General features: G+C 45.1%; 2 protein-coding genes across 10 annotated transcripts in view; both read right to left on the bottom strand.

The window, feature by feature from the left end:
- The window catches only part of eps8a (EGFR pathway substrate 8a, signaling adaptor), a 28,099-nt gene extending 18,419 nt beyond the window's left edge, over window positions 1-9,680 (bottom strand). For 2 of the 9 annotated variants that reach the window (XM_065951207.1, XM_065951210.1), the window contains exon 1: window positions 9,394-9,675. The gene's annotated coding sequence lies outside the window, so the exon portion shown is untranslated. Of the gene's footprint in view, window positions 1-4,129; window positions 4,238-9,393 lie in introns of those variants that run through there. The other 7 variants (XM_065951212.1, XM_065951214.1, XM_065951215.1 and 4 more) reach the window with 6 other exon arrangements.
- Window positions 9,681-10,927: 1,247 nt separating this feature from the next.
- The window catches only part of dusp16 (dual specificity phosphatase 16), a 6,178-nt gene continuing 2,826 nt past the window's right edge, over window positions 10,928-14,279 (bottom strand). Inside the window, exons 3-6 of the mRNA XM_020656464.3 lie at window positions 13,783-13,946; window positions 13,522-13,681; window positions 13,274-13,397; window positions 10,928-13,111 (exon numbers count right to left, since the gene is read on the bottom strand). Of these exons, the coding sequence (XP_020512120.1) occupies window positions 12,016-13,111; window positions 13,274-13,397; window positions 13,522-13,681; window positions 13,783-13,946 (1,544 nt within the window). The 3' untranslated portion in view covers window positions 10,928-12,015. The remainder of the gene's footprint in view (window positions 13,112-13,273; window positions 13,398-13,521; window positions 13,682-13,782; window positions 13,947-14,279) is intronic.

Raw genomic sequence — 14,279 nt, 5'->3', positions numbered from 1 at the left:
GCACTGTCGTGACTTTTTAATCACAACTTTTCTTGTTTTAATTTCAGATTATTTGAAGGATTTCGAGTTCCTGTGAACGTTTATTTTTAGGCATTTTTCTACTTTTGTCAAAATAAATCAGAATTAAATTTAGTCTGATGTTAAAGTAAGACGTATTATATCTGACTTAAGTATCTGTTTTTCACTTCCTGTGGCACTCTTTGCCCTCCATACGCTCAGCCTGTCACTGACAAGTTACAAACTTTGACGTAAAGTCTTTATATGTGATTTTTTGATCCAGCAGATGTCGCCCTTGAGCACCAGCATGAAACCAAAACAACTCGCGGTGCATTGTTGTGTTAGCATGCTAATGCTAGCGATCTTTATTATGCTGGTATCTTCACACTGCATGTAAATTTACCTGAAATGAGCGTGATCTAGAAACACAGTTAAGCAGTGAGTACAGTATGTTATTCTTCTTTTCTCTAGTCCCTCAATTAAACAACTTTTATACACGAGGGGAGGAGTCAGCCGGCCGTCCTGGCGATGTAAACAAAGTGAAGATAGGACTCTGAAAACTCTGAAAACATCACAGACAGTGGGACTCGGGTGTTACACCCATTGTAGACAGTCATGACTCACAGAGTTATTTTCAGAGGAGATACTTGATTTATACATTTAAGTGTGAAAGTAGAAAGACTTTAAAGCAGAAACAGGTCAGTTATTTGGGGTTATGTGCTTTGGTATTCTGTGCAGCAGACCTCTGCTTTGATCCGGTTTAATGATCGTATAAATCATGTGATCTGTGTGATAATGAGAGCAGCTTCACTCCGAGGATTGATCGAGGCCACGCCGCTCTGCAGGGAGGACCGACTCATTTATCTCACTGTAACCTACATCCTGAACGCCACAGAGGGCACGCCGCCCGTACTGTAAAAAACAGAGACACACTATAGTACAGGAGACTGTACTGTAAAAACACTCAGAGGAAACTAGGTGACCGAGATAATCGACATAAATAAACCAATGTTTGACAAACAGAGAGCGAGCTAACAGTCCAGGTTCTCACAGACTCAGCTAGCTGCTAACTGTTGCTAACATGTAAATAATAAGTTCTAATGTGACTGGTTGTAAGTCTGATATTTACAGGAACAACATCACCAAGAGGCTCCAACAGCACAAACACGGCCCAGAGGTTAAAGGTCAGGGACTGATTAGTTGAGGTGACACCTAGCAGCTCCCGCATGTCACTCAAAGAGGCCACGCCCCCTAATTCTACATCCCTTTAAGCCTTAATATAATGTAAACAGGTGACTGTATAATAATGCTGTTGTCATGGAGACAGAAATGAGCTCTAGAGACCCAAACTGTTTTTGTACCAGGACGTAAACAAATTAATTTTAACATGGAGCTTTTTCAGAATCATCAACTCTGGCTCCATTTAATCCGTCATCAGTGACTCTGTGATCGACTTTAATCCTGCAGCTGTGACACCAGATTCATCGCACATGATCACAGTTTGGCACTGAAACATTTCTCCTGATCCCTCACCGAGCTGTGAGAGGAGGTCTCGGAGGGACTCTCACTGCTCGTCTAACAAGATTAATCATAATCCAGAACAATCCTGAACCTGCTGAGTCGTCGTTTCTGCCGAGGGTCTCTGAACCTTTGGACCGACACCGTGATCAGAGGAAGAGTGAAGAGTTTAGATTTGTTTAGGCTTGTTTTCTCCTTTTTCACCGTAACAAACTTCTTCTGTGAACTGAAACAACAGAGACAATTATGATAGAAACTTTGGTGAAATAAAAGAGAGAGAGCGGGCGAGAAGCCAAACGTCAGAGAGTCTGACTCACATCGACAGAGAGAGAGAGAGAGAGAGAGAGAGAGAGAGAGAGAGAGAGAGAGAGAGAGAGAGGCTGTTAAACTAAAAATAACTCAGAGAGGTTTGGAGACGAGCCGAGCCGAGTCATGGAGAGGTCGACGTGAACTCTGCCCACGGGACAGGACTGACTCTGATGTTTGGAAACCACAGGATCTTTGAGTGACCGAAAAGTTCACTTCAACAAGATATTTATGTCCGTTCACTTTCCAGAGCTTCAGTACTATTTATGAACTTTCATCATGATTATTGTGGAGCTCTTTGGACTCTGTAGGGAGGAGTGGTGATGAAGGGTTTTTGAATGTTTGTTTTGGGAAAAAAAGGAAAATGTTGACGACATCTCACTGCAACGTGCTCCAATAAAATAAATTAAGAAAAAAAACAAGATATTGATGAGGATTCAACTGTTTCAGCTCCCATTGGATACGACAGTCGGTTTAGAGCTATCATAGTCTGTAGGGACCTGGGTTAGGATTTGGAGGGTCACCAGTTCAGGTCCTGGTGCGGACTAGGGCTGGACCAAAACTCATATCTCAATATTGTTTAGCTGAATGGCGATACTCGATATATATATCGATATGTATTTTATTAACAGTGAAAACACATAGAAAAATAAACTACCTGTTTGTGAATTTAAAAACTAATATTATAAAATAAAAATGTTCCTTAAATCCAATAAAAGAGAGAGAGAGGAGGAGCAGACAGTCAGTCATCATCAGTGAGATGAGAAGAAGGTGACCTGGCACCTCTGTAACGTTATTTTAATGCAACTTAAACTATATCCATATTAACGATGTTGTCTTACCCTATATCTTGTTTGAAAATATATCGATATATCTTAAAAACTTGAGATTCTCAGGAACAGATGCTGCCGTCTTCATGTTTTATTTAAAGTCCACTAACACACGCCTACTCTCCGTTTCCTGCAGCAGGTTTCACAATAAAAGCTTTGATGTGAGTAATATTTATAGAAACGGTTCAGATGAAACATTCAGAGCCGCTCTCGCTCTAAGACTCTAAATCTGGACTCTGTCCCTGTGAGGGGTCAGGACCCCCCCGGAGCAGGATCTGCTGAAACATCCCGACACACTTTATTCAACACACACGCCTGAATGCACCATTAAACATTTAAAACAAAAACCTGAACACACCGGAAGAACATGAACACACCTAAAAAACCCGAACACACCCAAAGAACCTGAACACACCCGAAAAACCCGAACACACCCAAAGAACCTGAACACACCCGAAAAACCTGAACACACCTAAAAAACCCGAACACACCCAAAGAACCTGAACACACCTAAAAAACCCGAACACACCCAAAGAACCGGAACACACCCAAAAAACCTGAACACACCCAAAGAACCCGAACACACCCAAAGAACCCGAACACACCCAAAGAACCGGAACACACCCAAAAAACCCGAACACACCCAAAGAACCCGAACACACCCAAAGAACCCGAACACACCTAAAAAACCCGAACACACCCAAAGAACCGGAACACACCCAAAAAACCCGAACACACCCAAAGAACCCGAACACACCCAAAGAACCCGAACACACCCAAAGAACCCGAACACACCTAAAAAACCCGAACACACCCAAAGAACTCGAACACACCTAAAAAACCCGAACACACCTAAAAAACCCGAACACACCCAAAGAACCCGAACACACCCAAAGAACCCGAACACACCCAAAGAACTCGAACACACCCGAAGAACCTGAACACACCTAAAGAACCCGAACACACCTAAAAAAAACGAACACACCCAAAGAACCTGAACACACCTAAAGAACCCGAACACACCTAAAAAAAACGAACACACCCAAAGAACCTGAACACACCTAAAGAACCCGAACACACCTAAAAAAAACGAACACACCCAAAGAACCTGAACACACCTAAAGAACCCGAACACACCTAAAAAAACCGAACACACCCAAAGAACCTGAACACACCTAAAGAACCCGAACCCACCCGAAGAACCTGAACACACCTGAAGAACCTGAACACACCTGAAGAACCCGAACACACCTAAAGAACCCGAACCCACCCGAAGAACCTGAACACACCCGAAGAACCTGAACACACCTGAAGAACCCGAACACACCCGAAGAACCTGAACACACCTGAAGAACCCAAACACACCTGAAGAACCTGAACACACCTGAGCACACCTGAAGAACCCAAACGCACCTGAAGAACCCGAACACACCTGACATTAAAACTCTAAAACATTCTGACCTGAGTGAAGCTCCTACCTGTCCCGGGGGTCCACAGGCGACCGGCGTGTCGGGGGACTCAGACGGACTCTCAGGTAAACTCGCTGTGCTTCATGTGTGCAGGATTAGCGAGGACTCTGCGAGCTCGTGGATTTGCTGCAGCAGCTTGTTGCCGGGACACTTTAAGCCTCTAATTAACGGCTCGTTAACCGACATGTGGGGGAGGGGCCGGGGCTTATAGAAAGACTGACAGGACTTAATGCTGACTCAACATGAGGGAGAACAAAGCAGAACAGGACCAGGTGGACTAGTGGAAGGTTTTCAATATTTTAACCTCCCCGCTCTGTAGAAGGAAGAGGATGTGAGCATTTTGTTACACCGCCAACTAGTGGCCTGGCATGTGTACTACAGCGCTGAGCACAGAGTCTGAACTCTTTTAAAAAAAACAAAAGATAACGATTCAGTTGTCTGTAAACGAGTCTCTCTGCCGGTCTTATCTCGAGTATTTGTTGTACTGTAAACATCGTCGACATCACCCACAGAGGGATCAATAAAGTTTTGACTTTATCTCAAACGACGGCCGTAAAGCGTCACTCTTTATGACTTTGAGTTGAACTGTGACGTCCAGCTGCTTTTTAAATGAAGGTTAAAAATAACCTGCTGGGTCTATTCCAGAAAACACACGTTGGTTCATGTTTCTAACGACTGATCCTTCAACCTTTAGGTCTGAAAAAAACAAACACACGGCGAGCTCCTGCTGATGACATCAATCAGAGTTATTGATCAGAGCAGATTGGACTCTGTCTTCACTCAGCTGCCCGGCCAACAAGGAACAAGGAAACCTCCTGTTTACACGAGAGCATTATTCACCACAGTGTTCGGTTTGATTTTACCGATTTGATCAGCAGCTCGACCTGCGAGGAGGTAAAGACGTCTCTTGTAACGGTTTGGCGCCGGGCCTCTTGGTTAGCGGAGTTTTGAAGAGTGTTGGAGACGGTAAAGTTAGCCAAAAGTGCACAACCACATGTGTCAGGGTTTCCACTGTGCTCGCTGTTTATTACATACGTCCGTCCATGACATAAGCGCAGCTCAAACTAACTTCAACTTCAAGGGGAAAAACAAGGCACCGTCTTGTGACGACGCTCTGCTAGTAACTTAGCAACACAGTATGTCTTAAAGGCACAGTCCACAATTTCAACCATCTGCATTTTCTGTTGATGAAAAACAGTAATTGACCCCATATTGGGCGCCCAGGACTTCTATTTTTGGTTGCCGTGGTAGCAAACAGGTATCAATCATCACATCAATGTTTAACATCCTGGCATCATGACAGGTGAGCTTAAGGAAGTTTTCTTTCTGAGCTCAAGGGGAACTCCCGAATGAGTGTTATCGCTTTGATTTGAAAAAGGAAGTGTTGACTTTTATTGACAAAGACGAGAACAAGGGAGTAGAAACTTCAACCAATGGATGAGGAATGAGGAAACAGAATTTATCAAAACAAGAGGGACAAGAGGAAACAGCAGAAATAAAAGGTCTGACTCTGATAGAAACTCTCTGAGTATTAGCAGCATGTGAACTTTGAACGTCTAATTCTGCAGTTTTCAGAGAGTAAAGTCGTGTTTGATTGTTTCTGTCTGTTCTTAAAGAGCAGCGAGGAAATCCAGAGTCAGAGAGAAGATTAGAAAACAGTCAGGCTGACCTCCTGAATAAAACAACACAGAGAGGATTAACAGTCGGAGAGAGAGAGAGGGGGAGACAGAAAGAGAGAGAGAGGGGAGAGGGAGAGAGAGAGAGAGAGAGAGAATTTTCCTTTTTTATCACTTTTTGCCTTATGGTGAATATTTCTCTAAACTTTCATGAAAACTAGAGTTGTCATAATTCCAGAGATTTAAACTTTGATATGATTCAAGTAAAAATCCGTCACCACCCAAATGCTCATGACCTCAGCTGAGGGTTGGAACAGACCTCGACCGACAAATGGAAAGTTTTGCCTTCAGGCTCGGCTCCCTCGTGGTATCAAGCAGGTGTCTGTTTGTACTGTTTGATTTGTATAAAAAAAAAACACGAAATCCACGTAAATATTTCTGAATTCCAACTGCGAAAACCACTGACCAATGAGAGCTCTTGATACAACCAAGGGCGTTGACCGGTCTGTGTGTGACAGTGTCTCTTTACCGACCAGGTGTGAGTCCACCTGTACGGATCATTAAGTGACGCCGCGCTCTGAAACTCGACTCGTCCGTCTCCCTCCTGAAGAAAGAAAAACAAAACTCACGATCAGCTCCTGTTTCAATCCCAGAATCCTCCAGTGCTCCTCAGACACATCAAGGAGCACCTGGCAGGTACGGTTACATCACCACGTCGCTATGGCAACCAATGACACCCACACACGCACTTGCAGGGTGAACTCCCAGGAGACGCCCGGCAACAATCAGAAATCAACAACAAACTGTGATGGACACTTCTTTGTAACTTTTCTGCAGTTTTTAGAGAAAATACAGAAACTTCCATAAATTAATTGATTAAATTTGATGATTAATAATGAAAGATATTTAAAAAAAACAGAAGGAATAGTGATACAGTATATGGAGAGTAATAGCACGAGGAAGTGAACTAGACAACGCTTCATTTCTCTTCCTTCATTGAAAATTTAAAATCTTGCCCTGCAGATATTTGTTTGTTTGTTCGTCTTTTATTATTCAGACAGTGAAGCCGCCCCAGCATGGACCAGCAGAGACCAACAGGGACCAGTAGGGACCTGGAGGGACCTGGAGGCCTGGGAAACATCCAGAAATAGTCTGAGTGAGCCCCCCAGGGAGGACCGCAGCTGGAGGGATGATTCCCACACATCCAGCTGGACTTTAATCTGTGCTATCTTTAAAATGGGACAAAGATCCAGAAAACAGCTCAGATTACACAACACACAGCTCAAAGGTCCTTTAAGTGTTCGGCATCAGCACATGATCCAGACGAGCTTCAACAACAACCAACAGAGAGCTAACAGAGAGCTAAGAAGGAGCTAACAGAGAGCGCTAAGCGAACAGTGTTTGAGAAATAAAACACCTGACCAGGGTAGTCTCGATACAAGATTTTTAAACTTTGATACAATTCTAATAGAATTTGTGCAGAATTAAAGGTTTTAAACATAGATTGTACCAATTTGGTTCCCCGAACTTCATCATAACTGACATTTTAGTTTAAAAAACACAGACAGTCAAACTTTAGGAGGAACATTCAACAACAGCAGGTTTGTCAACAAAAAGAAATGGTCAAAAAATGTCTTTGCATTATCTGTATTCTGAAATTCATCAAAATGCCCTTGCCTCTGCTGCACTGGTGGCCAAGCGGTTAGTGGGCACGCATCCATGTATGGAGGCATAGTACTCCAAGCAGGCGGTCCGGGTTCAATTCCAACCTGTGGCTCCGATCCTGCATACATATCTCTCGCCCCGAGGTTTGACTCTGCACTGTCCTTTCTCCAAATTAAAAGACATTAAAGGTCCCATATTCTTCTTTATCTGGTTTTATATGCTCTTTAGTGTGTTTTCCAAGTGTCCTGTGCATGTTTAGGCACATCTATGTGCAAAAATTCAAAGTCAATTTTTGCACAATGTCCTCCTGTTAGCTGTAGCATTAGCTGCATGTAACGCTGGGTTACAGTTAACAGTTCAGAAATTAGAAAATACTTCAGTTATTATCATGTAAGATAATTCTTATCAGTTATTATCATCAATAATCCAGATTATTTTTCTGTAGATCCATTAACCTTTTGAATGAATTAAAATCGCAAACAGTTACAGATACCCTCCAAAATAAAAGACGCTCCGTTAACTTCCGGCCACCATCTTTGTTTGGGTCAAGATATAAAACACAGAAAGACTTTCATAAAACCACTTTAATGTCGATACAACTCGTGAGAGCAGATTTCTTTAATCGGCAGGGATAAATAAAGTTTAAAACGTCTCCATATATCAAATAAAACCTGAAAACGCAGTCCTGTGATGTTAAAATAGACTCGAACTTGTTCTGTGTAATATTAATATCAACTGAGTGGGTTATCTCACCTGAGACCTGCTCCTCACATGACACCAATTACCTGCTCAGGTCACGGGGGGGGAGTGAAGGGGGGGGGGGCTGCAGCACAGTAACATCTGTTAACTGTTCACACACCTTCACCGAACAGATCTATTAAATCAAACACTTAATGTCCGTTAACGTGAGTCTGAGACAAACCAGCATGCAGCTTTTATTTCCCGCTCAAAGAAAACAGCTGTCAGGATCCGTTTGTTTTCAAAAGACAAAAGGAGATAAAAACGCTGCCGTGGAGACCTTCCGGTAACCCTGACTGGAACAATACCGAGCTGTGATATCTCTGTCATCCCTGGCAACCGGGCTCCTTTCAGGCCAAGCCAAACAAAAGGCTCCGACACACCGGGCAGACCCGGACACACAGCCGGGGACAGACCGCCTGTTGCCCGGGCTACCTCACACACACCTGGGCTACACAGTTAGCCTGGCTCGGCTCGGTTTAGTCTGGATAAATTCAGGTATCGGGGGGGGCTGCTGCCTCTCACCTTCATTTGTCAAGCCGTCACACAAATAGCGCCAAACTCCCTTTAGAATTATCTCGATTTCAGGTAAACATGATTACCTTTATGTATTAGTGTTTACTTAATCATTAAACTGGTTCTTATGATGTTCTGTAAGACCTGTGTGTTAATTCGGCATACATTAGATCCATAATTAGTCGCTTTGTTTTAATAGATTATTCAGTAAAGCTACGCGTTGGTTCAAAAGACACGCTATCGCCTCACACTACGTTGAGCCTTTGAAGACGCGAGAAATAACAGAAGGAGTGGTGATAAAAGTTGAATTTTAATTCATACAGCAAAGTTTTGTGTTGTGACTGTACGCCGAATTAAAGATGTGTTCCTTGTTCTTGGTTTCCGTGTGTTGTTTCGTCATTTATCGCTTGTGTAAGTTCACAGATTCATTTAATGTACATTTTCAAACGCAGTCTGGAGCAGGTGTTCTCCGCTTACAGCACAGAAGGGCCACCTCTCCTTCCACAGAGCAGAAGGGCAGATCAAGTTGCCTCGGTTTGCATTCACATGTTCCGTTAAGATTAACCGTTATCTCGGGCACAGGTGGAGGTTATTAAACATTTTTATTTCTCTTCATTTGAGCCGATTTGTAAATAAAATGTAGTTAAAAAAAAATGTGAATGTGTTGGGAAAATGTGTGTCTCTGGGCGGAGGCAGGAATGTGAAGTGCCCTGTTGAGAATCATTAAAAGGAGCTTACCTGCAGGTGTGGGCTTCATCCAATAATCCGTGAAACGTTAGAAAAACATGGCACAAATAACACGCAGGTATCTCCACGCTGGATGTCACCGGACCCTCTGAGGACTTTATATCCGACAAACCGAGCTCCTGTTCGGGTCCTGAAGTTTGTTGTTGGCCGCTCTGCTCTCCGGAGATGTGCCTAGTATAAAAACTACACTTGACTTAGAATTAAGAGAAAAGCAGCAGCAGTCAACCTGACCACAGGCTCAGGGTGAAGATCAGGCCCTCAGTGTTGACTGTCAGGCAGCACGGCTGTCTGCAGTGGGCACGCCCCATCCGGTATCCATGGATACTGATACTGAAACCCCCTTATATACTAGAACAATCTGTGACAACTAACGGATTAGTCTTCAACTAAGAAGTGACTGAAAGCTCATCATTTATTAATTATTATGAGTGTTTATTAAATATACGGCTTTATTAAAATTATTTTACACTATTTTACAAATTAAACCAAACGGGTTAGAAATAAATTATACTTCAGAATAGTAAGAGTACTTTTTTTTTCTTTTTGCAGAATAGTCAGTTACTGTTTCATGTGTTTGCAGGAGGAGCCTTCCAGTCAACACTCAGGGAATACTAACCACAATGTATCTCTGTATGTAAACAGTGGAAAGGTGAGGACGCCCCCTGCTGCTGGGAATTATCAGTTTCTATTCCACTAATCCTTTTTATCACTCTTTATCTTTACTCTCTTATTATCTCAACTGTTTATATTTGTGTTCATCTTCATGTATTTAATTCCTGTCAGTGTGCATGAGTCTCTTCTTCTTTGCTTTTATTTCACCAAATGAGGGAATGAACCCGTTGAGATCAAGATCTCTTTCATTAGGGCGACCTGGTCATGATCCTCATAAATATTACATGATTAATAAATAGTTCACAAACAATAATGTGTGTAATAATGTGTCTTTATTGTATTTGTACGTGTGGCTGCTCGTTGTTTGTGTGAAACTCTAAATTGTGCTGCTGCCCGTCTCAGCCAGGACGCTCTTAGAAGAGAGAATTTGAATCTTTAATGAGGCGGCAGAAGCTCAGTCTGTAAGGATTTGGTTTTGGGAACCAGAGGGTCGCAGATTCAAGTCCTGGTGCGGAATCTTGAAATTGTTGGAATCCAGTTCACTTCCTGAGCATTGCTGAGGTGCCCTTGAGCAAGACATATGCACTAAAAGGAAGCAAAGAACAGAAGTGCTGAAAATGGTTCATAACATGGGTGTAATTCCACGTGTGTCCAGCAGGGGGCGGCACATTACAGCAGCTACATAAAGGATCAGTCCAACTATTTATGTTCATGTCAATTTCAGTTTCTCCTCCTAACTTCTGATATTCTAATCAGTTCTGCTCTGATGTGTTCAAAACCAAAGAAATACCAGGATGTGACGTGTCTGTTACTGCAGAGGATTGTGGGTAAGAACAGCCAAGTACATGCTAGATTTCACTCTGCAGGATGGGAACAGTTTCTGTTTGTGCATATACATAAAAAAAGTCAAACACATTCTTCTTCTTGATTTTCTGCTTCATATTTTTTAATCAGATCTTTCACACCGCAGCAGTGCATCATCAACACGTCTGTGAGTCTTTATGATTAAACAGAGTCCACGTCTGAGTCTGAGTCCCAGCCTCTTTGAATCCACATCACAGTGCGCCCTCCTCCTCTTCATCATCATCATCATCATCATCATCACACGAGTCTCTGACACATCAGTCTGTTCAGGAGCCCCTGAGTTCTTTATTCATCTATACAAACAAAAAGAGAAAGTCTGGATCTGTGAGGTACTGAAGAGACCGGAACCGTCCCAATCTTCATCTTCATCTTCATCATCATCATGCAGTCTGAAGGCCGATAACGAGCAGCTTCGTCCTCAAACACATACACAGGCTCAGAGTCCGTCGATCAGAAACGTTTTTTTCCTGCAGCACACCTTCATCATCTCCAAACTAAAACATTAACTGTTTGATCCCTTTTTTTTCCTCCGATGCGTTCACTGTCATCACGTTAATTCTGAGGAGGGGAGATGTTCTTAAATGTCATTTTTTATTAACTGCAGGTTCTGTCTTTGACGGTGTGATTAATAATTGAGGGTTTGGTTTTTGATTTGACAGATGGCTGTTTTGATGATGAACTGAACTTTTTATCTTATTGGCCAAAATATAAGAGAATTAAAAACAGCTGTCACTCTATCTCTGGGCTGAACAACTTCCTGTCTGGTTACTGTTTCCTGTTTGAGATTATCAAAACGTCTTTTTCTCAGAGACTTTGATGAATAATTTGTTTGATTTTAATTTTTTATTTAATGTGATGTCACCGGAACACCTGTAGTAAAAAACAAAAACTCACTATGAACCAACTGTCGCTTCGCAACATTCAGGCTAAAACAACCCATGATGCAACACTCAAACATCAGACGGCCCAAAACCAGATTTTCAGAGTAAAATATCGTCTTATATTTGGGCCGATAGCGAGCCTGTGCGAGCTGAACCTCCTCGCTGTGTGCTGCACGTTTCTGTCCTCGACTTTAAGCTGCTTCATCCTGACCGAGCGTCAGATTTCCGACTCTCTCAGCGTGTCCTTCAATCAGTCTCAGGACACCTGGATGACCTCCATGCTGCCTGAGAAGCTGGACTGACTGCTCACCTGTCGCAGGTCGTCTCTGGACCGGCTGTCCGTGAGCCCGCCTCCAAACTCCATCTGACAGCTCCGCCTCTTCAGCTGCTTCTCGAAGCTGCTCTCCTCGTGCCAGCTCCTCCTCGAGTCGCCGTGGTCGCCCGTCCTCTGACGCCCGCGCCGCCGCACCGCTTCCAGCCCGGCACCGCAACCGTACGCCGCCAAGCCACCGCTGCTCAGGATGGCCGAGGTGGAGTAGAAGCGGGCGGAGTCAGAGGAGAGGTACCAGCCTCCGGTCAGCGAGGAGGTGGAGACGGTGACGGGGCCCAGCAGGATGTCAGAGTGCCACCCCTTCAGGGCGCCGCCCTGCCCCGGCCTGGCGAGGTGCTGCTGGCTGCGCGAGAGGCCGAACAGGAAGCTGGTGGCGTTCTCCTCCACGCTGCCGCTGCGGTGTAGCTGCTGCGAGCAGCTGTGAGCAGACGGTGGAAGTTTGAAGCTAGAGGAGGCGGGCGGCGGCGGCGGTGCGACTCGCTCGGCGCCGTCGGCCTCCTCCTTATCAGGACTCTGCTCCGGCGTGGACTGCTCCGAGACCTCCTCCACCGGGGAGAACTGGCACGGCTTGCTGCTCGCCTCCTTGAAGGTGGACGGTTTGTAGAATTCACCGGCATCGCCCGACCCCCCGTGAGGGACAAAGACGCGGTGAGGAGCGGCGCCGCCCGGCTCGCCGTACGACTTGATGTCCAGAGAGAAGGAACGCTTCAGACGGGCGTTCTCCACCGGACCGTCCGGGAGCGTCAGACCGCTCAGAGCCGTGACCAGCAGACGCTCGTCGGGGGCGTCGGCCAGAACGCAGGGCAGCGTGAGCGGCTCCAACATGGACACACCTGGACCCGCCTCCTGATTGGCTGCCGGCTCCGAGTCATCGGATGGCGCCGAGACCTCCGCCGACTCCGGGTGAAGGAGGGACTTGAGCTTCGTCTCGTTCGGACTCTTGATCTTCTTCTCGAAGTCGAGCAGCTGACCCAGGAAGTTAAAGTTCGGAGAGATGGTCGGACGCTTCTCTTTCACAAACCTGATGCACACACACGCACGCACACGCGCACACACACACACATACACACACACACACACACACACACACACACAAAGAATCATCAGTTTGTGTGATGCCGACTCTTCAGACTGAAAATCTAAAATCTTGGAACAACGTAAAGCGGTGAAATCGGCGCCTCACCTGTACGCCTCATCCAGGTTCATGTCCATCCTCTTCATGATGTAGGCGATGGCGATGGTGGCAGAGCGCGAGATCCCGGCCAGACAGTGGACCAGGACTCGAGCGTTTGAGGCTTTGGCTTTCTCTGAAACACACACATTGTGCACCGGATGATTGAGTTTAATTCTGTTTCCATGGCAACCAAAACAGAAGTCAGACGCTCCTGGTTTAATTACAAATACGACAGATAACATGAAAAGTCTCTGTACCGATGAACTCGACCGAGCGGTCCAGCCAGGGCAGGATCTTCTCACAGAACGAGTCGTTGACGGGGACTCGCAGGAAGTGAGTCTCTGGGATGAAGTCGGGTTTGGGGCAGGTGTTGCTGGCGTTCAGGACGTAGACGATGTCGTTCTGCTGCATCAGATCCTGAGAGGACACAAAGAGAGGGGGCGGGGTTTAAAACACCAGGACTGACTTAAGATTGACTTGTTCATGCTTTTACTTTGAAAGGGTGGATGTTCAGGAACCTTGTTGAGCACGTCTCTCTGACAGCCCAGGTACAGGTGAGGCAGGATGCGGGTGGGGCCCACGTTGGTGACGGGCAGACACGGCTGAGACATACAGGAGGGGACCACGGACGACTTCCCCTCACACAGACCGGGGAACAGGTGAGAGAACTCAGAGAACCCACCTGAGAGGAAGAAACACATCGTCATCATCAGTGTTTAGAGTTTAACTAAACAGCCACACATGCACTTCATCCTTCCATCTTGTTGCTCGGCAACAGGCCTCTGAATCGATGCTCTGCAGCTCCAGCATGAACCACAGATTTTCTGACTTGACGACTGAAGACGGTGAAGCCTCAATGATCCTGCGCTGTGGTCGAACTTCATGTCTTAAAGTTTCATTTTGAAAACGACATCGGGAAAAACGGACCCCCCGACACTTTAAGTTTTAAATGTGCTCGCTCTGTTTGGGACTATTTTCTGCAGCGGATGAATCTTTATCTGGTCCTCCAGTGAAT

Source organism: Labrus bergylta, chromosome 23 (genome assembly GCF_963930695.1).
Source record: "Labrus bergylta chromosome 23, fLabBer1.1, whole genome shotgun sequence".
Classification (NCBI taxonomy): Eukaryota; Metazoa; Chordata; class Actinopteri; order Labriformes; family Labridae; genus Labrus; species Labrus bergylta.
This window is presented reverse-complemented; position numbering and strand designations above follow the sequence as displayed.